The sequence below is a fragment of the Polypterus senegalus genome, chromosome 2 (genome assembly GCF_016835505.1).
Source record: "Polypterus senegalus isolate Bchr_013 chromosome 2, ASM1683550v1, whole genome shotgun sequence".
Taxonomy (NCBI): domain Eukaryota; kingdom Metazoa; phylum Chordata; class Cladistia; order Polypteriformes; family Polypteridae; genus Polypterus; species Polypterus senegalus.
In genome coordinates, this window is record NC_053155.1 from 97,761,034 (window position 1) to 97,788,555 (window position 27,522).

Consider the following 27,522-nt stretch of genomic DNA (forward strand, 5'->3'; position numbering starts at 1 on the left):
CTCCATCCCAATGAGCTTTACACATAATGTCTACTTCCACAGTTTGAATACAGAAAACTGATGAGATTAAAGTTAGGAAAAGGACCTGCAGTCTTGAAGTTTCAGTTTAGCCTCAGTAGGAGGTACTCTATAATACATGTATTATATACTTTTCAATTTGTTTATATAAATAAAGAAGGGGAAAAAGCCACTTGTTACAAAGACTCCATCCACCACGTGTGATACGTTTTAACACTGAATATAAACTAAGAGTTCAAGACAGACAAAGAAAGGCCTTAGGTTAGTCATAACAAAATGTGACCTCTGGTGGATGAAGTGTGAAATATGTCCTCTAAATGATTATTTTAAATTGCTAACAGGGTAATTATAGCAGCTAGAAACTATGATGGTAAAAGCTAGTCTCTGAGGTAAAATTACACCATACATAATTTTACCAACATGACTAATGTAGTGAAAATATACTATTTTTTTAATGCCATTACAACACAATAGATCTCAAATAGATTCTGTCAAAAAAAATTAGGCCTAGGGAATTTTTTAAGGGGAATAAACCATTTACAACAGCTAAGGCTATTATAATTTCCAGTGATGCAACATCACATGTGCCATATGAATATTATTTTTTTCCCCCAAGTGATTTGAATTTGGGGTTACAGTATATTTCTTAGTCTAACAGGGTGTCACAGTGGCAGCGCTGCTGCCTTGGTATAAGGAGATCAGGATTCACCTCCAGGGTCCTTCCTGTGCGGAGTTTCATGTTTTCTGTGTCTGTGTGAGTTTCTCTGGTTTCTTCCCACTTTTCAAAGACATGCAGTTCTGGTGAATTGGCGACACTAAATTGGCCCGTATGTGTTTGGTGTGTTCCCCCTGTGATCGTCTGGTGGCCTATGCTAGCCCATCAAATTTGGAAATAACGTGACATGTTTTAGTCGACTAACACTAACCTTTTGATTTAGTTTTACCTATGTATTACTGTATATTAAAGGATAAAAGTACTTGTTCTGTTAAGTATACCAGTTTTTATTGTGTTCTGCTTGTAGTTTTTAAACACTGCCAACTAAAAATTGCTGCATAATACAGAATATCAGTATCATTAGACATAATCCACTTTTTGAAAAATAAGCAAATGGGCCCAGATAAGCTAAATGTGTGAAACTGAAAAAGAAATGGCTTTTTCAGTCTTTGAAAATAATGTTAAATTAACTTGAAACGGCAGTAATGATTAGTGTGAGATAGTGAACTCCTAATTACCAAATCTTAATGCAATTGTGCACAAACTAGTGTAATAGCTGATGAGTTTATTGTAAAATGAAAAGAAATAAATTATAATAATTCCCTAAACAATTTTCACCTTCAAGTCTTATGAGTAGTCTGCAGGTAAAATGTACATTATATACTTCATAAACAGTGGTAAACTCTATAGCTCACCATCTTACACAAAGGACAATTACTGCATTTCTTTTCAACAAAATGCTTTTATAAATATAGTAATTACAACCTATAAGACCTTCATGGAGTCTTTAACTATATCAATTTAAAAAATGTTTTATTTTTTCTTCAAAATAATCAGGGTCAAACCTTTTCAGTGCTATAATCCATACTATACAATAGTGAAATCGTATGCCGTAATGCCTTTTACTTTTCATTACATGAAAAATGCTTAACATACAGTTGTACAGAAATAAATTTACACTTTAAAACAATGTACAAGATGACTACTTTTTAAAAACATTTAAATTATTATAAGTGCATACCCAACAGATTTAAAAGAAAAAGACAAATGAAACTAACTTTTTTATTTGTAAAATAAAACCAGTTAGTAAGATTTTCACCACCCAGAGGGGATGAAATGGTACTTTTGTCGTAAACAACATATTATTGCTGTCATACAGCAAGTCTTTTTTCAGTTAATGGAGAAACACATTTTCAATAATTTGGTCAAACACTGCATCAATCAAGTACTATTTTTATGGCTATAAACCTACTCTACCTAGAATAAACTTTTCCTTATTCAACAATCTTAATTGCATACCTGCTTTAGTTTCATAAAAAATATTTTTTTTTTAAGAGTTTATATACAGAGAACTGTTTTCAATCTCTTTAAGTGTGGGCTAACTTTTTACAGCATATAAAAAATGGGATGTTTGATTTTGAAAAAGACATGTAAATAACAAGACACCCTTCTCAGAAGCAGTACATACATTTTACTGTATCATCTGATGTCTGTCTCAAGGTTTTAGTTTCAAGCAATTAGTCTAAAATGAGGAGACTAACTAGGACTGCGAAAGCACTGACAGGTCCTGCAAAGCTTTTAAATCTACAGAACTCACTTTCCCAAGATTCTACAGGATTTCAGCAGCCACTGCCTTCTATCACAGTCCAGTTTTTAAACTAGTAGTAAATATCTTTATTTTTATTTGGGTTCCTTGTGGACTTGTTCCTAAATTGTGGAATTTAAAAAACAGGTTACAATACACTGCAGATCTAAGATGTGATTTGCCCAATAATGCAAATAACTTGTTCTTTAGTGTGTTTGCAGAGGTCAAATTTACTAAGAACGGCATAAAATGGCTGCACTTTAAAAATTATTTTGGAAAAAGTACGGCAGCTACATCTAATACATTCTTAAACATTGGTTCACCTTTACAAAAAATACACTCGTGCAAGTGTGTACTAATATCTCAAAAAACTGTGTACTGCAAGGGTGTGTCTTATGCCACTATAAGTATAAAAATGTAAAAATGGGTTACTTTCCTGTCGAAAAATGTCACGGACTATGGTGAATGAAAATTGTGATACCAGACCTCTGAGAAACCCTAGAAAAAAAGCATCTCAGTGCAACAAAAACAAATCTTCATGCCAACTTACATGCAAAATGCAACTGACTTATTGCCTAGATGTAAAACATCCTTACTTTTTCAGTAGCAGCACGTATGAAGAATGTCACACGGTTAAAAATAAGCAATTAATTTCACTATGTCAGAGTTTTGGTGCAATGCCATCAAAAGAAATCATGGCTTACACATATCTTGTGGCTGCCCTCAGCAAACTAACATGAGGAACTTTTCATAGTGCAACAACTGCTCTATTTCCAGTTCTGCAGTGGGATAAACACACTTTTGTTCTTAAAAAAAATAAACAAATAAACCGAGTATAAGTCAAAATGGTGTAACCTAATTCAACTGTATTGTTTAATAGGTTCACCATGTCCAAGGCACGGATTGCAGTGGATTACAAGGAGGATAACAAGCTCTAAAATAACCTGAACACTTCAGCAGTTTAGTTTGATTTTAATCTAGCCAAGTTTGTTTGTACTTTTTGGTGTTCAGTAAAAACAAAATTCTGTAACTGTAAGGATCTTTATGGCATTTGTTTTCAAACTACATAAATTTGCTCTGTATGGTAAACAAACTAGCAGCCTGCAACATTTGCTTAAACAAAATAAAAACAATGACACTTCAGTTATGCAGTTCAAAGGACTCATTTCACCAAAGGTTTCATAATATATTTGTAATACTGGATTTCTTTTATACTGTTCCATCAGGAATGACCTTCTGTGGAAAATCTATTGCAGACTCTTCTTTATTGTACGTTTCCTCTGTCTCAGAAACAGGATTATCAACTCCATCAACAGCAGGTTGGACTGCAGCTTCAAGGGTGAATGTTGGGACTGAGTTGTATGAAATAAACCCAACTATGATGATGACAAAGGACAAAATGTACAAAATGGAGAACTGTAAAATAATGGAAAAAATGTAAATGATTCTATTTTTTGTACAATTATTAAGCTACTATTTAACAGACAACTTGAAAACCATAACATTCTGAATGAAAGCATACAATCGTGAAGGATATTACTAAATCAGGAAGAGTGAGTCAGCTCAACATCAACTGGCAACTAACTAACAGCTCAGCACCTCGCAATACTCAACTGACCAGAATATATGACCTCAGATCAGGTAATACAACTACAAATTGAGTGAACTTCGATCATTGGAATTCTGGTACCAGGTAAACGTATTCACAAACTTGCTAATGTTTTGTTTATTATACACAATTCATGACTAGAACAAAAATCCAATTGCAACACACCAATCAGATCCAGATCATGCTCCTCCAGGTATCTCTATCATTTTTCATTTGAGTGGTAAAATTTCTTAAGATAACTATGGGGCAAATAGATCTGTTCTCAACAAAAATGTTGAATATGGTTAACAAGCATACAAGCAGAACCAACTGCCAAAGTGTTCTCTCATTCAGCAGTGTAAATTCCAAATATACTACGCACTTGTGAGTATCCCACACCTGGCTGGGGCCTCTCCTGAGACCACCTTCAGTCAAGGAAGTTTGTTTTCAGAGCCAGTGCCATATGTAGAGGTAAGTCTGGCTAAATCTACTTGTATTCTTAAGCTTCCTGCATGAACTTCAAGAACCTATCCCAAACATGCCTGTCACCTGCCTGGCTTTACACCCATGCACAACTCATAACCTTACTGTTACCCAATTATATAAATAATTATGCAGCAAAGGATTTAAAAGTAGTAAAACTGCAGACTGGAATCTACTAGAAACTTTGTAGCACAGCAGTAAAGTAGTCAGCATTTGCTTCATGGATCCAATATATTGGGTTTTGGTCATTATCCATGTGGAGTTTGCATGCTCTCTCTGTGTTTTCTGTAGTTACTCTACAGTAGTTTTCTTCCTATGCTTCCTGATGACATGCATGTTATGATAGCTGGCAGTTCCAAATGAGCTTATTGCAGGTGTGGGTGTGAACTAGCACTCTGTTTAATAAAAAGGACTAGCCTCGTGCCCAATGAAAGCAGAAGCCAGCCCTGGTAACCTAGAAATTGAATGAATCAGGATAACCAGGAGTGAGCTTGACTTTGGTTAAAGCTGGAAAGTACTTCCATTCTTTGCCAAATTGCATTAGTAAATGCAGGAACCGAAAAAGCAAATTCAAAGACTGATTTTAAAAATGAAGCCTGCCACACCTGTCCTTGTAGACTCATTTCCAGTTAAACTGTTGAGTCATCATTCAGAATCATTTGAAGTAATGACATGTAATTAATACATTAAAAAATATATATTGTCTTATGGTACCTTCAACTTGGCAAATTAAAAAAAATAAATAAATTAGCCAACCCTGACCATAAATTGGATTAAGCAATTTTTAAAACATCTTATGTTCTGTTCTCAAGAATTACATATATATATATATTTCTACCTGCCTAAAAATACAAATAAATATAACAATCTTTACAAAAAATTCTGGCTGTCATCTCTGTCAGGGGACAGAAACAGCCTTAACACATATAACTCATGACAGTGAAATTCCTAATAATGCAAAAAATAGTGGTGACATAGTGGTTTAGGCATTATACTGTTGTTGCCTCTTAAATTCATTTTGAATAGCCCTATATTTTTCAAGTTTGTAAGAACAAATTAAGTGTACAAACCCTAGCAACAAATAAGGATATAAACATATTTCATAGTGAATAAAGTATCATAAAGAATACGATTCTGCAAATGTTCTAAATTAAATTACAATATCCTTAGTCTCAATCAGTGCACAGCTACGACTGTTTCTTGTGGTCAAGTTTTTACTATTTTGTTTATGAACAACTATACCATTGGATTGTTTCAGTGAAGGTCTACATTTATGAAAGGCTTAGGTAACAGGGATCACATGATGCTGTTTATTTTAAATAAGATAAAGTTACAAATGCCATCTATAGTAAAAGATTTTATTATTATTATTTTACTTACTTTGTATTGAAAGAGAACAAATCCAAAGAAAAGGCTGAAAAGGTCTGCTGTCAGCAAGGATAGGTTCACTGCAGTTGCGCTGGCTATTTTAATGACCAAGGGCATGCAGTTGTACAGTCCAAACATGCATATGGCATATCCAGTGAAAAGTAAGGCTGTAAAAACATGGCAGAAAAATAAGCACAACAAACAACAATGCAAAAAAGAAAAAAGAAAATCTGAGTGAAGGCAGTGGTTCTCAGATGAGACCTTTGGTAGCTACATGTATTATGACTTCTGCTAGATTTACAAATATACAGTATACAAGTCATACCAACTTGCCAGTTCCAGGTAATTTTGGCGATTTCTGTACACTCAAGTATGGCCCTACACAAAAACAGAAAAAATGATTTAGCAATATTTTAAGAACAAAGGTCAACTAAATTCACAGATGTCAGAGTACACATATAATAAATGCAGTAATAAGCAAGTTTTAATAGGCACCCATGCAGTCCACAATCGAGGACTATCATACAACTTAAAAACTGTAGTATGTCATAGTCATTTACACTAGACCAGAATACTATTATTTCTGCCTACATACTGTACTTGTTTAACAGACAATGAAGTAACTTTCTTTATTTACTCATAACCAATCTAATAACCTTTGTTTATGCAATGGCTCCCCACATTCAATACTGATTCAGCCTCAATTCACTTATAAAGTGCGTTGTTACACTTAGTACTTCCTCATAACCTATCAAAGTTTACTTCCTCTATGTAACTGTGTTCTACAACTCCAAACACCAACTGTTAATGTATAAAGAATACAAGAGAATGAAAAACTGTTGTGCTGCTTGTTTTCGGAAAAAACAAAATCCTTCATATAAAGACTCAACATTTTTGAGTAGCTGCAAAACCGTACACAGAAGACAAATATTTTCCTAATTTAAATATTGTCACATAAACTGTAAAACACGTGGGGTCGTATGGCCACAGGAAAAAAACGCATTGTAGTAAAATTTTACATGATGTGTGACATATGGAATAGCCAAGCTTGAAAGCTTAATTTGGTTATTAACTATTATTGAAAAGAGACAAATCTATCTATCCTAATTTTGTAGTTTGTAACCCAAAATTATGAAGGAAAAAATTCTGATGATTTCCAGATGGGTAAGATTAGTAAAAAAGTATTTTTTAAGTGAATGTCATAGGCACATCTAAGGGCTCTAAAACATTTATTTTTATTTACAAGATTCTTGCATAAAGGATTACAAATTGTCCCAAGCAATACAAGGTCACTTATGAAAGTCAGCAGAAATCTCAGTTTTGCCCTCTATAAACATTCTTATGCAGGAATGCTTATAAATTAAAATGTTTACAGTCTTTAAATGAAACTGAACAAGACTTATAATTAGAAATATTAAATGTGCTTTAGAAAAAAATAAAACAACTAATTGATATATGATATTTTAAATGCTCTAAAATAAAAAGCAACATTCAGAATGATACTAAACATATTTATATGTGCTGCAAATATCACTAAGGGCCGGTTTATAGTTCACGCCTAGAACACGTACGCACATGCACCAAGGCTCCCATGCGTTTGCACAGGCGCACACGTCGTGTGAAGTATAAACCCAGCCTTAGTTACATTTATGTAACAGTGGCATTTACAGTCTTTGGATAACAAGGAAGGTATTAAACAAATGAAAATTCATATTACAGTGTATCGTCAAAACAAAAGATGTACATTGAAATTTTAAAAATAGAAGTCATTAATAAAGACAATACACTGTAAAAATTAATAGATAATGCTGCTGTGAATATAATTTCTTGTATACCACAGCCACCCTCTAATTAACTTTTAATCTTATACATTTAGCTTACTGCCATCCTGTAGGATTTATGACAAAACAATGGAAACAGAATTTTAATCTGGAATTGATCACTGAAGTCCTCCATAAACAGATATAATTAAAATATCTAAGTGATATTAGAATTATCAACTATAATTTATCTTACATCTGTATTCCACTGAAGAAAGTGCCAAACAATCCAACCATGCCCAGAAACTCCTCTTGGCTCAAATTCTTCACAGTGTATTCTTGACAAACATTAGAAACAGCATAAAGAGCCGCTCCACCCAAAACAAGGACATCTCCAAGTAATATGTTGGTACCTACAGAAAGAATGATTCAGCTTAAAATGTACACGCCAAAGGCAAACAAAATCTAACAATGCTTCCTTCCAGCTGTTAAATCTGGATCAAGTTAATACAAAGATACACAGGCAAATACTTGCACTTAGAAGAGAATGAATGCATTACACATAAGGTCCACAATTTGCATTATAGCAAACTACAACACAAAGATGCAGGAGTTACAGATGTTTCAGAAATCACTTGTAGCCTGACAACGAAATAAAAATCCAGCAACCCATTTATTCATTTACCTAGACTACAAATATTTATGATAACGTGTACTTAATAGTTGCAAACCACCAAAGCAAGCTATTTACACTTCTCATTGGTAGGTGTCAGCCAGAAGGACTTCAATGAAGTCACTAGGTTTGCTCCATTCACACTTTCTGATGCAGTGAGGACCTCAGCAATTCAGAATGATCTGAAGAAGCCAAGGGTTTACTCTTATGGTTGACAGAAGCAATATGAGAGGGTGTAAGCATGTAGTTAGGATGCCCCCAGGTGCATACCACATAAGGAGCAGCAGACATGGCTCAATGGGCTAAAACCTTGTGAAGAGAGTCTTAAGATGGCTAGAGGAATGATCTTTCCTGAATGAACTAGAAAGTCCTTAGGAGTACCTGGATACACCTGTCAGAAATATAGTAGCCTAAATTGATCATCAACCTGCGTGTTGCTATCACATCCCCCATTATAACAATTGCAAGAAAAGTTAAGTTTTCAAAAATCAAATAAAAATCTAGCATTTTACTGCACAAGTGTGCCAATTTACGGGTGCTTCAGGTTGTGTGACATACCTGATAAGGAACTTGAGATAGCAAGCAACAAAACATCTATGTAGTCAGAGAGCTTAATAAGGCTTTAAGATATACGAGTGGTATAATCAGCATGCAGATATTGAAGTAGTTGTCCATTAAAATTATGACATGTTCTGATGCATTACAATTAGAATTGTTCATTATAAAGTAAGGATATTAGCAAACCAATGGCAATTTACATATTAACATAATGTGATGGTTTATCATTGCAGCCCTTGTTTTAAGCACTTGCAGACATTATAGATTCTCTGTGTTTGTAGCAGAACCCTAATCAAAGCCTTAATGATGCAGAAGCAACATATGCTGTGTACATTATGTGATGTTTCAGATATTTTAGTGAATTGCTTCTTTAAGTTTTTTAATTCCACTGAAGGCCTTGGTAGCAATATTTTTTTTACTGAGAAACAATGGAATACATGTATGTATTTTTACCTAAATGAATCAAGTTTAGTAAATTAGAAATGACAACAGATTCCTGTTAATGTTTTAATTTGCAGCGCTGCCAACACTAGGCCTAGGCATAAAACATGATATAACAGGGTCATCTGGAGACTTAAGGTTTTACTGATTACATCTTTTCTGTAAATGGTAACACTGTCTAGCATTCAAGAAAAAAACATGAACACACTATTAGAAGGACAAGGGCACATAGTTATATTTATAAGCACAATTTCTATAGAATGCAAAGGTAAACTGAATTTAAATAGTGTGAAAATCTATTCATACCAGAGAAAATCCAAATATAAGTGAAAATGAAGAGGCTTATATATTACCTTTACCTGCTCTATTGTGGTATGTAATTATCTTAAACCATACTTTTTTTCTCTCAAGCATACTTAATACCAGTGGCAAGGTAACAGGATATTATGTATTTGTACAGAAACTTATCAGTAAGCTCACCTGAACCCTGGTCTCTCCCAGCTTGAACATCTGCTCCAACCATCGTTCCAGCACCCAACAAACAGATACACACTGCCACATAATGAACTATCCGGAAACGGGTTTTAAGGATAAACCATGAAAGGGCCATTAACACAGGAATCACAAAACAGTCCAGGAGCTAAATATTTAAAGATAAAAAAAGAAATTAAAAACAAAGTGGTTTATAAGATTCACAATATCAAATAATAAAAGACATTGGGATTTTCTTCAACCATGCAACAGTTCCGTAGTGCTACCATATGCCTAATTTGACTCTTTTAAATTTACTGACTACTATTCAATGATTCACCCCCTCATTTTAATTTATATTCTATTAATTCTGAGCAGAAAATGTACTTGTATATGTATTAAGGGCATTTCAGCAAATACATTTCATATTGCAATGCTTGTGGTTCTGCATGTAAATATAATTTAGGCTTTCTCAGTTCTTCCCAATCTTGCTATTGTCAAAACAAACACAATGTAAAAAATCTCAGAGCCAATTAATTTAATTCAGGATCACAAGTTACTGGAGCCTATCCCAACAGAACTGGAAGCAAGGCAGGAAAATTTCCTGAATAGGGCATCACTCCATCAAAGCATCTATTCATGCACACGGCCAAACTGGCACTCACACAGGGTCAATTCGGAGTCGCCTATCAACATAATTGGCAAGTCTTTGGGAATGTGGGAGGAAAAACTGAGTACTCTGATGAAAACTCACACAGACATAGGAATATGTGCACACTTCACATGACCTGAAAGGAAGAAGCACTACACACTGTGCTAAAACGATTTCCTGCTACAAGAAAGTAAATAGGGGTGGCACGGTGGCGCAGTGATAGCACTGCTGCCTCGCAGTTAGGAGACCCGGGTTTGCTTCCCGGGTTTTCCCTGCATGGGGATTGCATGTTCTCCCCATGTCTGCGTGGGTTTCTCCCACAGTCCAAAGACATGCAGGTTAGGTGCATCCTAATCCTAAATTGTCCCTACTGTGTGCTTGGTGTGTGGGTATGTATGTGTGTGTCCTGCGGTGGGCTGGCGCCCTGCCCAGGGTTTGTTTCCTGTCTTGGCTAGGATTGACTCAAGCAGACCCCCATGACACTGTAGTTAGAATATAGTGGGTTGGATAATGGATGGAAGAAAGTAAATAGTTATGATTCACTTTATGTGCTTTGTATGAAGCTAAGCCCAAACAAAGTGTTTTCATTGGTTATACAAGATACAATGGGCCACAATAGGAATCCTACTTACACAGTGGTAAGCAGTAAACAAAAACAGAATATTTTTAACATTGAATTCCAATTCATCAAATATGACTTAAAAATTCAGTGATTGCAGTTAACTCCAAAACCAGTTTCTAACATAAAATTCATGTTGCAGTCTTCCTGTCAAGCAGAGTTTCCTGAAACCTGAACAGGAGGCAGTCATTCAGATTTTCAAATTAATTTTTTCCTGCTATGCCGCCGAGTCATATGCCTGTACGTAAATTTAAAATATAAGTACAATGCCTTTGTTCTAAATTGAAATAGGAAGAAATATTTTCTCACCGTAGGAAAACAAACTTTTAATTTTGGCAAGTGTTTAACACATCATTAATTGTGCCATAGCACACTTTAACTTCCCTTCCTGCATCTTTGCACATGCAAAGCACAGATAAGTGCAGACAACAATGATTAAAAATAAGTAATCATCAGTGAAGGGATTAGTATACGAGTATCAAGGAGAGAGCCTTAGAAATGCAAACTCAACAAAATGGTATGTACAATTATAATAATAGAAAACTGATTTGACAGGTAATTAACATATTGATGAAGAAAGTTTTAAAAAGTGGGATAAATAAAGAAAAACATGTTCAGTATAATAAAGATTACTGCTATATTAAAATGTGCAACATCTATTACATTATTCAGAAATTTGTGCAGCTGTTTAAAAAAAATTGTCAGTAGCAGTAAGAAATTATCTTTAACCAAGTACACACTAAAATTAGGAACAGAAGATGCAGTGGTTAGTATTGCTTCCTCATTGATCCAGCAAGTCCAGTCATACATTTAACATAAATGCATGCACTCGTATCTGCTCTCTCGGTAGACATCCAAAGTGAATGGCTTCTGACCTTTTAAGAACAATAAAGAAAATGTGGCCTAGTCAGATGATTATGCCTGATGTAAGGATTGGCTGTAAGAGGTAGATCAGTCAGGCAGCAAAGAAGGATAAGCTGCATACTGAACCCTGCTCTGAATAAGTATCTCCAGGAAATTAAAGCAGTCCATAAACAGGAAATCCATTCACATTGGATCAAGCTTTTGAATTGAAGACAGGACTCTTGACCAATGAATGAAACACCTTATATAAAATGCATATTGGAATATTTTATTCTTTATTACAGCGGCTTTATTAATCAGTTGCAGCTTTGAAAACAGTTTGTGACTGTGACAACATTTACACCCATCATGTGCCCAGATGCGTTTTATTAAAAACAGTTGTGGCAAAGGCGCTATATAGGTGTCGACCCGACACAGACTGACAGCAGAGGCTCATATAAAAATAAACAAAAAGGTTTTTATTTTTTCTTCAGCCGTGGTGCACATCTTCCCTGTGTCCCACTGGCCCTACACAATCACAAAAACACCCCAAAAGAAAGTTTGCACAACACACAAAAGCAAAACACCATCATAAAACACTCTTCTTTCTCCTTCACTCCTCCAAGGCAGCTCTGTCCTCCTCCTCCCAACCCTGGCGCCCAGAGTGGTGATTGTCGGCCCCTTTTATAGCCCACCCTGAAGTGCTGCAGGAGCTCGTTGACCTACTTCTGGCTGCACTATCCGCTCCGGGTGTGGCTGTGTTCCCACCCAGATGGGCTTGTTAGGCCATGTAGCTCCCCCTGGCGGTGGCCATGGAGCCCAACAGGAATGAGCTCCGATGTTCGAAAGTATTGGCCCCGATGCAACCCTGGGGGGCTTCCAACAAGTGTTCCCGGAGACGTAGTGTGCATTCCATGACTGCTCCCCCGCCTCCAGTGTCAAAGGGGCGTCCCAACCAGGCATGGGTCCGGGCCATCTGCCACAGAGTTTATTGAATTTCTGAGACCAGCTTTGCTCAGGATAAAGTATTAAAAGGACTAGCTCAAAAAAAATTTTGTGCTTTATTACTCATTATTGACTAATGCCTTGGGAAAACAATTTACAAATGTAACAACAAAGGATTCTGGCTGAAAAATGTTATCAAGCAGAATTATACTCTTTATTGTTATTAGCTACTTCTTACCTGCACACTTGTTAGTGTTGTGTATTGATAGGCCTTTACAACCATATAGTTAGCTTCAACATCGGCGATTCCCAACAACAAATACTTCCACCATTTTTTTTTTAATATTGACAAGAGATTTTTATCTTCTGTTCAAAGAAAAAAAAAATAGAAAAAAGTCAAAAGATCGCTTCAACACAGAACATGCTCAAATTTTGGTAAAATTAATTTCAAGAAGGATTAACACTGAAATGGGTTTCTCCAGACAAGCCTTGATGTTCTTAGCAGTGTATGGGTGGGCACTGTCTTGCAGCAAAAGGACTCCATGAGACAGCAGTCCCAGCTGCTTGGATTGAATAGCAGGCTTCACATTGGTCTCCAGCAAGTCACAGTAACTTGCTGCAGTGACAGTAGTACATCTCGGCATATAGTGTTCAACAATAACTCGGGTGCACGAGTGGTTGCAAGGATAAGCCAAAACCTTTTATTCTGCTGGAAAGCAGGTACTTCCAGGCAGGTGGTGCAAGTGCATTGAGAAGGGTGGAGACTACATTGAGAAATGACATTATCAGTTTTGTTGAGGTTCATTCCATTTTCAAATAAATCCCATTTTCTAACTTTAGCTTGTCTGCACCTCATATAAAAATGTTTAAGATGCCTGAAAGGAACAATTAATGTTTAAAATAATAGAGTCTAGAGCCCTCTCTGGATTTATAATCCTAATAAATCTTGCCCTTTGATAAATAAACTCCTTTAAGGCTGATGAAAACAGGACATTTTGTCACTTCTGTACACACAGTGATAACATAATGGTGATGAAATACAGAAAATGCCAGGTTCATTGATTAATTTCAGTACAGAGGACTTAAAATGGACTTTCGCTTCCAGCACAGTGTATGTGTTACATGTGAGTGTTTCAGGATAGCACAAGCGGTTATAGATAACTCTGCTATCGAATGGTTTTCACAAGAGAACACATAACAGTACATTATACAAAGAGCTGCAGACAATGACCTTATATTTAGCAAATGAAAAATTGAAACACAAAATGACAATCAGACTCAGTAGTAGTACAGAAGCTACTTGTCTACTTACCCCTTCGGAAAGACAGCAATGGAACATAAACCAGAAATAATAACGTATAATTGATGAAGCTTTGCAGCATTGGAGTATTGACAGAGAAATCATTAGCTAAATACTGACTAGTAATGCCAGTACCACATATTAGCACAGATAATCCCTGACCCAAGACAATTGTCTTAAAAAGTCGCCTGAAACAAGAAATAATAATTTCAGTGTCAGAATATGTTTCAAACCAAATGAGAAAAAGATAAACAACACAGATCACCAATTTTGTCTAGTAGCATGTAAAAGAAAATTAAAGTACTTCACTTAAAAATAGTTCCATCATCTTTTAAGGCACAAAGTTTGAGGGAAGTGAAATGTGTTCAGTGTAGATGAGCGAAGAACTGAAGAAGTCATGCAGACCTCTAAAGAGTTGGCATCTGTTTTCTCTATGTCCCAAAGCCTGTAGTTGTTTATAGACTCACACTGACATAAGGTATAAAGGTATAAAGTCACTTCTTTTTACACTTACATACATTAATTCTGGTGTGTTCAGTCTAAGTATGATGGAAAGGAGAACACAATTCTACACTTCCTACACAGCTGCATTATATTCTTGCAATATTGACTGTAAACAAATGCTGACACTGAATTTTAATCCTCAGTTTTTGTTATACACTCAGCCCATTTTAAAATTCACATGTAGGACTACTTTACGGGAAAGAAAAGGAGCATGTCTTGTCTAAAAACATGTGACTTATGCAATTCCAAAAATGAAGACTCTACCGAATAAATACACTGCATTTCAAAGAGTGCATTGGGTGCTTCCTACTTAAGGAGGTCACCTTTGTTATAAATTAACTTTGTCTTCATGCCTTTACTTTATTTGTCCTGAGAAAAACATTTTCAAATTGATGCAATAAAAATTAGAGATAGCGATTAAGACATGAGGTTCTGCAGACCTTTTGTTCATGTTGTTGCTTAATACTTTGTAACTGTTTAAATCAAGACAAATGTTAGTTATGTGAAGAACAGAAAAATTTTAAAGACTTAATGCAAAAAAAAAAAAATATCAGTTCCTATTATCACCTAAAAGGGCATGTAAGAAATACAAGTCTTCTGTTGTTTTATTGTGGTTTTATTGAGGAAGCCATTGCAAAGAAGTAAGCCTTTAATTAGAACTGTTGTGGTTATTTTTTTTTTTATTTAATTTTTGTCTTTCTTCATCATTAGAAGTTAAACATTGCTAATAGAGGATTTTATGTAAATATCAATACAAACATATAACCAGAAATATTTCCCAGCAATTTCACCTATTGTTAATACAGTATAATCAAACAAAAGCCCAAGCTGTAATACATGGAATTTATGGAATCTGACATTCTACATCCATACAAAAGCTGGTGGAATAGATGAAATGCGAGGGAATAATAATGTATAATATGAGTAATCCTAGACAGTATAAACAAGAACACATTTACAAATAAATATTCATACCACAGCAAAATACATTCGGTGGAATCAGAACAACAAGAAAAAATCATGATGCGTTCTACCCATGCAATCTCAATAGAATAGAAATTCCAATAGAAGTAGCGTATATATCAATTTGTTCCTGTAACTACTCTTTCAATTAACACACTTTAGCCAGTTAACATTGTGTAATAATTGCCAGAGAACAGTTTTCAATTATCTTTTGCAAATTTAATGCTCGTCAAGAAGCAATAACAGACTGTTTACTATTCATGTTGGGTCCAGATTTATGATAAGAAATTTTGTATTTGTAAGAACCTGAGCCAAATACAATTTTAAAGTGGCACTCTGCTAAGTATCCATAATTACGGAAAAAAGCCTCTCTTTTTCTTAAAAAAAAACAAAAAAACTGTGAAATATCTTACTTTAAAGACTCACCACGTAAAAATCTCCTTCAGCATGTATGTTCGTAGATAGTAAAAGCAGCTCTTATTTTCATGTTCATCTCTATCTGTGATGTGTTCATTCATTTCCATCCTTTTCTGTAGAAGAACTGTGAAAACTGAAATGCAGAAACTATGTTTTAGAATCTCCCTGCAAGAAATGCAATCTCAACTTTTTTCCTTTCTTTCAAGATTTAGCTGAATCATTAACTCTTACTGTTTCAAGGTCCAGGCAACAGCAGACAGATAGCTTTGGAATGCATCCACAAAGATATTTTTTCTCAAGCAAATATGTCCATTAAACTACATAAGAAACATACTCATTTGGTACTTGAACTTTTGATTACTGTTACACATATATACCTGTATATATGATTATATTTCTTTCAAGATATAGCTGAATCATTAACTATATATGTTTCAAGGTCCAGGCAACAGCAGACAGATAGCTTTGGAATGCATCCACAAATATATATATATTTCTCAAGCAAATATGTCCATTAAACATACATAAGAAACATACTATATTTGGTACTTGAACTTTTGATTACTGTTACACATATATACCTGTATATATGATTTTTGATTACTATACACACATATATAAATTGGCCAAAAATAACAACAACATATATATATATATATATATATATACACATATATATATATATATATATACACACATATATATATATATATATACACACATATATATATATATATATATATATATATATATATATATATATATACACACACATATATATATATATATATATATCTATACTAATAAAAGGCAAAGCCCTCACTCACTCACTCACTCACTGACTCACTCACTGACTCATCACTAATTCTCCAACTTCCCGTGTGGGTGGAAGGCTGAAATTTGGCAGGTTCATTCCTTACAGCTTCCTTACAAAAGTTGGGCAGGTTTTATATCGAAATTCTACGCGTAATGGTCATAACTGGAAGCAGTTTTTCTCCATTTACTGTAATGGAGATGAGCTTCAACGCCGTGGGGGCGGAGCTTCGTGTGACATCATCACGCCTCCCACGTAATCACGCAGTACATAGAAAACCAGGAAGACCTCAAAAAGCGCTGAAGAAAACATGCATTATATAATTGAGAAGGCAGCGAAACAATAAGAAGCGGCGAGTGACATATACAACCATATTCATGACTTCTGCTACTGGAAACAAAGCACGATGTAAACCTACACTTTAAATTAAGTTCATAGACAGGCTGCGCTGGCGTTTGTAATTTAGTGCCTGCCCATATAAGGCCGTCCGTCAGCGGCAATCCAATAGCAAACTGCCACTAAATATTCACGGGTGAAGGACTGTGCTTATGCAGAGGAAGATGAGATGGTCAGCGTGGTGTTTGACACAAACTCAGCGAAACTGCGAGAGAAAGTTTTAAGTGCCAGGACTAAGGTAACATTAAATACAGCCACGGACATAGCACGAGATGGCACCAGCACAGCTGGGGACCTTCGTTGCATGTACACCGAGGCTCACGTGAACTGACGCAGTGCAGAGATAAAAGGCAACAGTTCCAAAGAGCGCTGAACAAAAACCGAATTACACAATTGAAAAGGCAGCAAAAAAATGAAGCGCCTGATAAGCATATTCATAAATCCAGCTACTGCGGAAACAAAGCACACGGTGGAAAAAGTCAATGTCCCGCTAAAGGAAGACAGTGTAAAAAAAAAAAAAAAACTGCATGCAGTGTGTCAGGTCTCAGATAAAGAAGAAGACGAGCTGTTTATTGATGCAGTAAGAAACGAATCGATGAAAGAAACCTGTCATCTTTACAACGATTGACAAACACGGAATGTAACTTGAACACAACACATCCTACAAATACGAGCCTGATTGAAAGAAATAATGATAATCAAATCCTTGATGACAGCAACACTCAGTAACACTCACAAAACAAATACTGTATATTGACAGTCATGTTACGTTATTTTTAAAATGTTCCCTTTTCTTTTCTAGCTTTTTTAACACACTACTTCTCCGCTGCGATACGCGGGTATATATATATGTATATATATATTCCGATCTACATACTCGAATAATGGACACTTTATTCGCCATCAATGATTGTTTTGGTAAAGCCATACTCAGTGTATTCATTAGATGAACGGTAAAAAAGTAACAGCGAGGGGAGGATGCAGGCTGTAGTGCGCGTCAACTCTATTTGAATTGCGCGATCACATTTGAAAAAGTATATCTTTTCAAGTTCTATTTAGTCCATATGTGTCAAACTCAAGGGCCACGGGCAACATCCGCGGCGTGTAATTATATCCGCCCGAGATCATTTTATATACTGTATTATTGTTATTAATGGCCCAGGTATATGAAGCGCTGGTAACACAATAAACTACAGATCCCATAATGCAGCGCTTCAGCTGCCTTGCCGAACACTTATTGCGAAACTAGCTCACGCGATGCTGGAGAGAAAAGTTCATTCTGAAAATAGAGCCTTTAAAAAGCGATGGGAGGCTGAGTATATGTTTACTGAACCCGTGTGTCTCATTTGTGGAGCTAATGTGGCTGTAATTACAGAATTTAATCTAAGACGGCACTATGAGACAAAACATCAGGGTAACCTGAATGCAATGCAGAAGATACAGAAAGCAGAATAATTAAATAAGAATCTGACACTTCAGCGGACGTTTTACCGTGCACAATCACAAAGTGATTTCAAGTGAAGCTGCTTTTATGAGAGACACAAATGCACCAGTGCAACTTTCCCTCTTTCCCTGTTGCCAAGTAATGTTAAACCAAGTCGTCACTACGGTGTTCCCAAATACGCACTTTGCTGATAAACTGAGCGCACTGAGTTTGTACGGCGCTTTGGTGACTTTGAAGAACAAAAAAAGTCCGTCTACATGCGGCTCGAACCTTGTGCATGTTTGGTAGCACATATCTGTGTGAGAAGCTGTTCTCAGTGATAAAGACTAACAAAACAGCACACAGGAGTCGCCTCACTGATGAGCACCTGCAATCCATCCTGAGAATCTCCACAACACAGAACCTCACAGCAAACAGAAACGAACCTGTGGCCAAAAAGATGCCAGGCGTCCAGCTCTAAAATGACATATGAGCAAAGACAACTGAATGATTTGATTTGTTATTGCTGAAAGGAACACATTTTATTTATATTTCCAGGTTTTGTTATGCAGCATGTTCATATTTGAATTTGTATAATTTTGACAGGATATATTTTTATGGAGAGCAAAATCTTTTGGGATATTTAAAATCTAAGTTTATTTTTATATAAAATTACATAAGAGTAAAGAAATTTGAATGTTTGTTCTTTTAATGTTTACTTTATTTCTAACTTGTATAATTTAGACAGGATATATTTTTATGGAGAGCAAAATATTATAAGTTGTTTAAGGTTTGAGTTGATTTATTCAGGAATAATATTCCTGTCTGTTTTTACCATTCCTACCAAAGATATTTCTGTCGACTAAATAAAAGTTCCTTCTATTTAAAATTTAAATAGAACTTGAACAAATACGATAGTTCATAATATCCACGCAGACTTGCACGTAACAGCGGGAGTTATCCATTTTAACAAGCAGCGTATTGCACTGATACTGAAATAGCTGTGTGTGTATATATGTAGATATGTATGTATATCTATATATATGTTTATATATGTGTGTGTATGTATATATATATGTATTTGTGTGTATACATGTGTGTGTATGTATGTGTGTGTATGTATGTATGTGTGTATGTATATGTATGTGTATATATGTAGATATATATATGTATGTATATATGTGTATATGTATAGATATGTATATATATATGTTTATGTGTGTGTGTGTAAATATATATATATGACAACAACACTCATCACTCACAACAGTGACAAAACAATTACATTAACAATCATGTTACGTTATTTTCAAAATGTTTCCTTTTCTTTTCATTGCTTCTTTAACACACTACTTCTCCATTTCTTGAGCTGGTATTTTGCTAGTATATATATATATATATATATATATATATATACATACACACACACACACATATATATAAATATATATATATATACACACACATATATATATATATATACACACACACACACATATAAATATATATATATATATACACACACACATACATACATACATATATATATATATATATATATATATATATACACATATATATATATATACTAGCAAAATACCCGTGCTTCGCAGCGGTGAAGAACTGCATTCAAATTTTTATTAAGAAGAAAATTAAACCTTTTTAAACTGTGGGACAACATGCCAATAATTATTTGTTAAGGATCTCTTTGTATTCCACATTGTGAGTTCGGCCCTCCGGTTGTAATATGACCAAGCTGTGCGCTGAGCTTACTCTTGAGCATGCAACTTACAGTTGGCCATGTGAACAGTAATCTTGTCTCAAATCTCACAGCTTGGATTGCTGCTGTCATAATCGGTTTGAGTTTCATGGTTTGTTTCAATTACGACAGTATTTGCAGGATTTGTTGTGTTGAAGTGACATTTGGCATCTGTCAAGCGTTGTAAGCACACAACCGGTTTCATCGATAAAATCACATCCAGCTTTTGAGAGTTTAAACATTCATAAACATCAAAGTGTCCACTACTGAAATCGTCACCTGTGAATCTAAGATGTTTAAGAGGCATTGGCGGTTATCGAAAGGTGTAAAATATTTGGGCATTTCAGTACACACACACACACACACACACACACACACACACACATACATATATATATATATATATATATATATATATATATATATATATATATATATATATATTATATATATTTCAGTACACACACACACACACACACACACATACATATATACTAATAAAAGGCAAAGCCCTCACTGACTGACTCATCACTAATTCTCCAACTTCCTGTGTAGGTAGAAGGCTGAAATTTGGCAGGCTCATTCCTTACAGCTTACTTACAAAAGTTGGGCAGGTTCTACGAAATTCTACGCATAATGGTCATAACTGGAAGCTATTTTTCTCCATATACTGTAATGGACGTTAGCCCGATGGCCGTGGGGGGCGGAGCTGCGTGTGACATCATCACACCTCCCACATAATCACGTGAACTGACTATGACCGCAGTATGTAGAAAAGAAGGAGGAGCCCCCAAAGAGCGCTGAAGAAAAATGCCGATTACTTTATTTGCGAGATACAAGTTTAATGAGAAGACACGAGGTATAAACGAGACTTTGGATCACTTTGTAACGGAGTTAAAATTGCTGTAGCAAGAAACTTAAGTGCCGGGTCTAAACTAACATTAAATAACGCCGTGGACATCGCAAGATCGCACGAGATAGCACAGGCACAGCTCAGAAGCTTCGATGCATGTATTCCGAGTGGCTCACGTGAACTGACTATGAACGCAGTATGCAGAGATAGCAAGACCTCTAAAGAGCGCGGAGAGTTTTGCTCACGTGAATGTGTCTGGTGTTTTCTGCACTGCAAAAATACTACAAAAGTCGGGCAGCCGGCGCGCGCGCGCGTAGCTGTGCCGGCCTTTGAGACGCTGACTGCGCTTCTGCCTTAAGTGAAAGTTAACACTTTTAATTTTTTTCCCCCTTCCCATGAGCTATAGCCCAGACAACTGTAAATACGGGATCCCATTTTTAGACCGTGGCAAACTAATATTAAGATGCTTCGCACTTTCTTTTACACGTATACGATTATGAGGTCGTCAGGTCGGATTATGAAGACACGCACAGGAGTGGAGGACTGACGGTGCTATCTCGGACAGTTAATGGCAGGGCCGTCTCTCCAGTCTACATGAGACCCACCGCGACGCTCATATCGCCTGCAAAGACCTCTTTCTGCACTATATAAAAGAAAAGTTTCCTTTGTTTACACCTTTTTTCCTTTTATCCCAAACCAAAGCCTTTCTCTCTTAACACTGCAGAGGGCACAAAAATGATTTTCTTTTAATTGCTGGTAATGCCGGTAAGCCACATTACCACAGGCAGAAATTTGGACGTTCACATAGAAAGTGTAATTTCTAAACCACAGCCGTCGTGTAGCGCCTTTCAAAAGGGATCAACTACCAAGAGATGATCCATATACATTTTAGCTGCTGTTAGTACTACTTTCCTGTTATGTTATACTGGCTTTAAAATGTAGCTTACCCGAAACCACTCCACTGGTGCTCAGTGTATCTTTACTTCTTAAAACGTTAATGTTTTACTGTTTAATAGCTTATAGACTACAATTTATTATTATTTTTCCCTTGTACTCAGTGACCAAAGCTATACACACACATATACATACATACATATATACATACATACATATATACATATATATACAAATATACACACATATATATATATATATACACACTCAAACCGATTATAACAGCAGCAATCCAAGCTGTGAGAATACACTAAAAAGGAGGCGTGTCAGACGTTGTGGTACATTTTCTGATGCAGCTAGACGAAAACAACTTTGTGACGCTGCGGCCAAATACACAAAACAATTACTTTGACAATCATGTTACGTTATTTTCAAAATGTTTCCTTTTCTTTTTCGTTACTTCTTTAACACACTACTTCTCTGCTGCGAAGCGCGGGTATCTTGCTAGTGTACAGAGGGATGCAAACGTTTGGGCAACCTTGTTAATAGTCATTATTTTCCTATATAAATCGTTGGTTGTTACGATAAAAAATGTCAGTTAAAATGTATCATATAGGAGACACACACAGTGATATTTGAGAAGTGAAATGAAGTTTACTGGATTTACAGAAAGTGTGCAATAATTGTTCAAACAAAATCAGGTAGGTGCATAAATTTGGGAACCGTTGTCATTTTATTGAATCCAAAACTTTTAGAACTAATTATTGGAACTCAAATTGGCTTGGTAAGCTCAGTGACCCCTGACCTACATACACAGGTGAATCCTATAATGAGAAAGAGTATTTAAGGGGGTCAATTGTAAGTTTCCCTCCTCCTTTAATTTTTTCTGAAGAGTAGCAACATGGGGGTCACAAAACAACTCTCAAATGACCTGAAGACAAAGATTGTTCACCATCATGGTTTAGGGGAAGGATACAGAAAGCTGTCCCAGAGATTTAAGCTGTCTGTTTCACAGTTAGGAACATATTGAGGAAATGGAAGACCACAGGCTCAGTTCAAGTTAAGGCTCGAAGTGGCAGACCAAGAAAGATTTCGGATAGACAGAAGCGACAAATAGTGAGAACAGTCAGAGTCAACCCACAGACCAGCACCAAAGACCTACAACATCATCTTGCAGCAGATGGAGTCACTGTGCATCGTTCAACCATTCAAGCACTTTACAGAAGGAGATGCTATATGCGAGAGTGATGCAGAGGAAGCCTTTTCTCCGCCCACAGCACAAACAGAGCCGCTTGAGGTATGCTCAAGCACATTTGGACAAGCCAGCTTCATTCTGGAATAAGGTGCTGTGGACTGATGAAACTAAAATTGAGTTATTTGGGCATAACAAGGGGCGTTATGCATGGACAAAAAAGAACACAGCATTCCAAGAAAAACACCTGCTACCTACAGTAAAATATGGTGGTGGTTCCATCATGCTGTAGGGCTGTGTGGCCAGTGCAGGTACTAGGAATCTTGTCAAAGTTGAGGGACGCATGGATTCCACTCAGTATCAGCAGATTCTAGAGACCAATGTCCAGGAATCAGTGACAAAGATGAAGCTGTGCCGGGACTGGATCTTTCAACAAGACAACGACCCGAAACACTGCTCAAAATCCACTAAGGCATTCATGCAGAGGAACAAGTACAACATTCTGGAATGGCCATCTCAGTCCCCAGACCTGAATATAATTGAAAATCTGTGGTGTGAGTTAAAGAGAGCTGTCCATGCTCGGAAGCCATCAAACCTGAATGAACTAGAGATGTTTTGTAAAGAGGAATGGTCCAAAATACCTTCAACCACAATCCAGACTCTCATTGGAACCTACAGGAAGCGTTTAGAGGCTGTAATTTCTGCAAAAGGCGGATCTACTAAATATTGATTTCATTTCTTTTTTGTGGTGCCCAAATTTATGCACCTGCCTGATTTTGTTTGAACAATTATTGCACACTTTCTGTAAATCCAATAAACTTCATTTCACTTCTCAAATATCACTGTGTGTGTCTCCTATATGATATACACTCACCTAAAGGATTATTAGGAACATCTGTTCAATTTCTCATTAATGCAATTATCTAATCAACCAATCACATGGCAGTTGCTTCAATGCATTTAGGGGTGCGGTCCTGGTCAAGACAATCTCCTGAACTCCAAACTGAATGTCAGAATGGGAAAGAAAGTTGATTTAAGCAATTTTGAGCGTGGCATGGTTGTTGGTGCCAGGCGGGCCGGTCTGAGTATTTCACAATCTGCTCAGTTACTGGGATTTTCACGCACAACCATTTCTAGGGTTTACAAAGAATGGTGTGAAAAGGGAAAAGCATCCAGTATGCGGCAGTCCTGTGGCCGAAAATGCCTTGTTGATGCTAGAGGTCAAAGGAGAATGGGCCGACTGATTCAAGCTGATAGAAGAGCAACTTTGACTGAAATAAGCACTCGTTACAACCAAGGTATCCAGCAAAGCATTTGTGAAGCCACAACATGCACAACCTTGAGGCGGATGGGCTACAAGACCCCACCGGGTACCACTCATCTCCACTACAAATAAGAAAAAGAGGCTACAATTTGCACAAGCTCACCAAAATTGGACAGTTGAAGACTGGAAAAATGTTGCCTGGTCTGATGAGTCTCGATTTCTGTTGAGACATTCAAATGGTAGAGTCAGAATTTGGCATAAACAGAATGAGAACATGGATCCATCATGCCTTGTTACCACTGTGCAGGCTGGTGGTGGTGGTGTAATGGTGTGGGGGATGTTTTCTTGGCACACTTTAGGCCCCTTAGTGCCAATTGGGCATCTTTTAAATGCCAAGGGCTACCTGAGCATTGTTTCTGACCATGCCCATCCCTTCATGACCACCATGTACCCATCCTCTGATGGCTACTTCCAGCAGGATAATGCACCATGTCACAAAGCTTGAATCATTTCAAATTGGTTTGTTGAACATGACAATGAGTTCACTGTACTAAAATGGCCCCCACAGTCACCAGATCTCAACCCAATAGAGCATCTTTGGGATGTGGTGGAACGGGAGCTTCCTGGATGTGCATCCCACAAATCTCCATCAACTGCAAGATGCTATCCTATCAATATGGGCCAACATTTCTAAAGAATGCTTTCAGCACCTTGTTGAATCAATGCCACGTAGAATTAAGGCAGTTCTGAAGGCGAAAGGGGGTCAAACACCGTATTAGTATGGTGTTCCTAATAATCCTTTAGGTGAGTGTATATATATATACATACATATACTGCTCAAAACAATTAAAGGAACACTTTTTAATCAGAGTATAGCATAAAGTCAATGAAACTTATGGGATATTAATTTGGTCAGTTAAGTAGCAGAGGGGGTTGTTAATCAGTTTCAGCTGCTGTGGTGTTAATGAAATTAACAACAGATGCACTAGAGGGGCAACAATGAGATGACCCCCAAAACAGGAATGGTTTAACAGGTGGAGGCCACTGACATTTTTCCCTCCTCATCTTTCTGACTGTTTCTTCACTAGTTTTGCATTTGGCTACAGTCAGTGTCACAACTGGTAGCATGAGGCGATACCTGGACCCTACAGAGGTTGCACAGGTAGTCCAACTTCTCCAGGATGGCACATCAATACGTGTTATTGCCAGAAGGTTTGCTGTGTCTCCCTGCACAGTCTCAAGGGCATGGAGGAGATTCTAGGAGACAAGCAGTTACTCTAGGAGAGCTGGAGAGGGCCATAGAAGGTCCATAACCCATTAGCAGGACCAGTATCTGCTCCTTTGGGCAAGGAGGAACACGATGAGCACTGCCAGAGCCCTACAAAATGACCTCCAGCAGGCCACTGGTGTAAATGTCTCTGACCAAACAACCAGAAAGACTTCATGAGGGTGACCCAAGGGCCCAATGTCCTCTAATGGGCCCTGAGCTCACTGCCCAGCAGCATGCAGCTCGATTGGCATTCGCCATAGAATACCAGAATTGGCAGATGCACCACTGGTGCCCTGTGCTTTTTACAGATGAGAGCAGGTTTACCCTGAGCACGTGACAGAAGTGAAAGGGTCTGGAGAAGCCATGGAGAACATTATGCTGCCTGTAACATCATTCAGCATGAGCAGTTTGGTGGTGGGTTAATGATTGTCTGGGGAGGCATATCCATGGAGGGTCACACAGACCGCTACAGGCTTGACAAAGGCACCTTGGCTGCCATTAGGTATCAGGATGAAATCCTTGGACCCATTGTCAGACCCTATGCTGGTACAGTGGCTCCTGGTGCACGACAATTCCTGGCCTCATGTGGTGAGAGTATGCAGGCAGTTCCTGGAGGATGAAGGAATTGATACCATTGACTGGCCACCACACATTACTGACCTAAATCCAATAGAACAACTCTGGGACATTATGTTTTGGTCAGTCCAATGCCACCAGGTTGCACCTCAGACTGTCCAGGAGCTCAGTGATGCCCTGGTCCAAATCTGGGAGGAGATCCCCCACAACACCATCTGTCATCTCATTAGAAGCATGCACCGATGTTGTCAGGCATGTATACAAGAACACATGGGGCCATACAAAGTGCTGCGTACAATTTTGAGTTGCTGCAATTAAATTTTGGCAAAATGGACTAGCCTGCCACATAATTTTTCACTCTGATTTTTGGGCGTCTTTGAATTCAGGGCTCTGTAGGTTGATCATTTTCATTTTCACAAACGATGTGGCATCCTTTTGTTCCTAACACAATACCCAGTCTATATCAGTATAGATATCCAGGAGGATTTCTTTTTCCCCATTGAGATCTGATGTGTTTTCAAAGTGTTCCTTTAATTTTTTTGAGCAGTTTATATACCATCTATATATATATATATATATATATATATATATATATATATATATATATATATACACACACACATATCTATACATATAAATATACACATATCTATCTATACATATAAATATAGATATCTATCTATCTATATATCTAAATATATATATATATATCTAATTCACTAAGGCAAGACAACCATGGACAGCACGCCGGAAGGGGTGTGGATTCACTAAGCCGGCGAAAAGTGAGACACCTATGCCGCACGCAGGAAGGAGCCACGCCCAACAACTCCAACACCATTGGATACGAAGGCAACTCGCAGAGCCACGCCCACCAACTCAGACACGACGACACAGAAAAAATGGCGTCATTTATATTCGTCTGTCATAGAGGCAACATGCAGCTCCAACCCACGCTGACTGTTCATAGAGACATGTTTCTCGCGGAGGTGAATCGCCATATGCAGCGTGTAAAACGGTTTGCGCGAGGGTATCCCATGGGATCCTTAAAACATTCCTTTACAACTGAGGTTAAAACACAATGAAGTAAGCAGTCTTTAAAAACCGAGTTTTCGGTTACGGCGCATGACCGCGTGCACCATAGCACACTGTTTTACACGCTACATACAACAATTTGCTTC

The 27,522-nt window shown here is 37.0% G+C and overlaps 1 protein-coding gene across 3 annotated transcripts in view; it reads right to left on the reverse strand.

Annotated features, from left to right (window-relative positions):
• Positions 1 to 627: 627 nt before the first annotated feature.
• Positions 628 to 27,522, reverse strand: part of LOC120523172 (solute carrier family 35 member F2-like) — a 47,394-nt gene continuing 20,499 nt past the window's right edge. For 2 of the 3 annotated variants that reach the window (XM_039744209.1, XM_039744210.1), the window contains exons 3-10: positions 15,913 to 16,036; positions 14,032 to 14,207; positions 12,958 to 13,085; positions 9,670 to 9,829; positions 7,774 to 7,930; positions 6,083 to 6,135; positions 5,770 to 5,924; positions 628 to 3,734 (exon numbers count right to left, since the gene is read on the reverse strand). In XM_039744209.1, coding sequence (XP_039600143.1) covers positions 3,528 to 3,734; positions 5,770 to 5,924; positions 6,083 to 6,135; positions 7,774 to 7,930; positions 9,670 to 9,829; positions 12,958 to 13,085; positions 14,032 to 14,207; positions 15,913 to 16,036 — 1,160 coding nt within the window. In that variant the 3' untranslated portion in view covers positions 628 to 3,527. The remainder of the gene's footprint in view (positions 3,735 to 5,769; positions 5,925 to 6,082; positions 6,136 to 7,773; positions 7,931 to 9,669; positions 9,830 to 12,957; positions 13,086 to 14,031; positions 14,208 to 15,912; positions 16,037 to 27,522) is intronic. The other variant, XM_039744211.1, reaches the window with a different exon arrangement.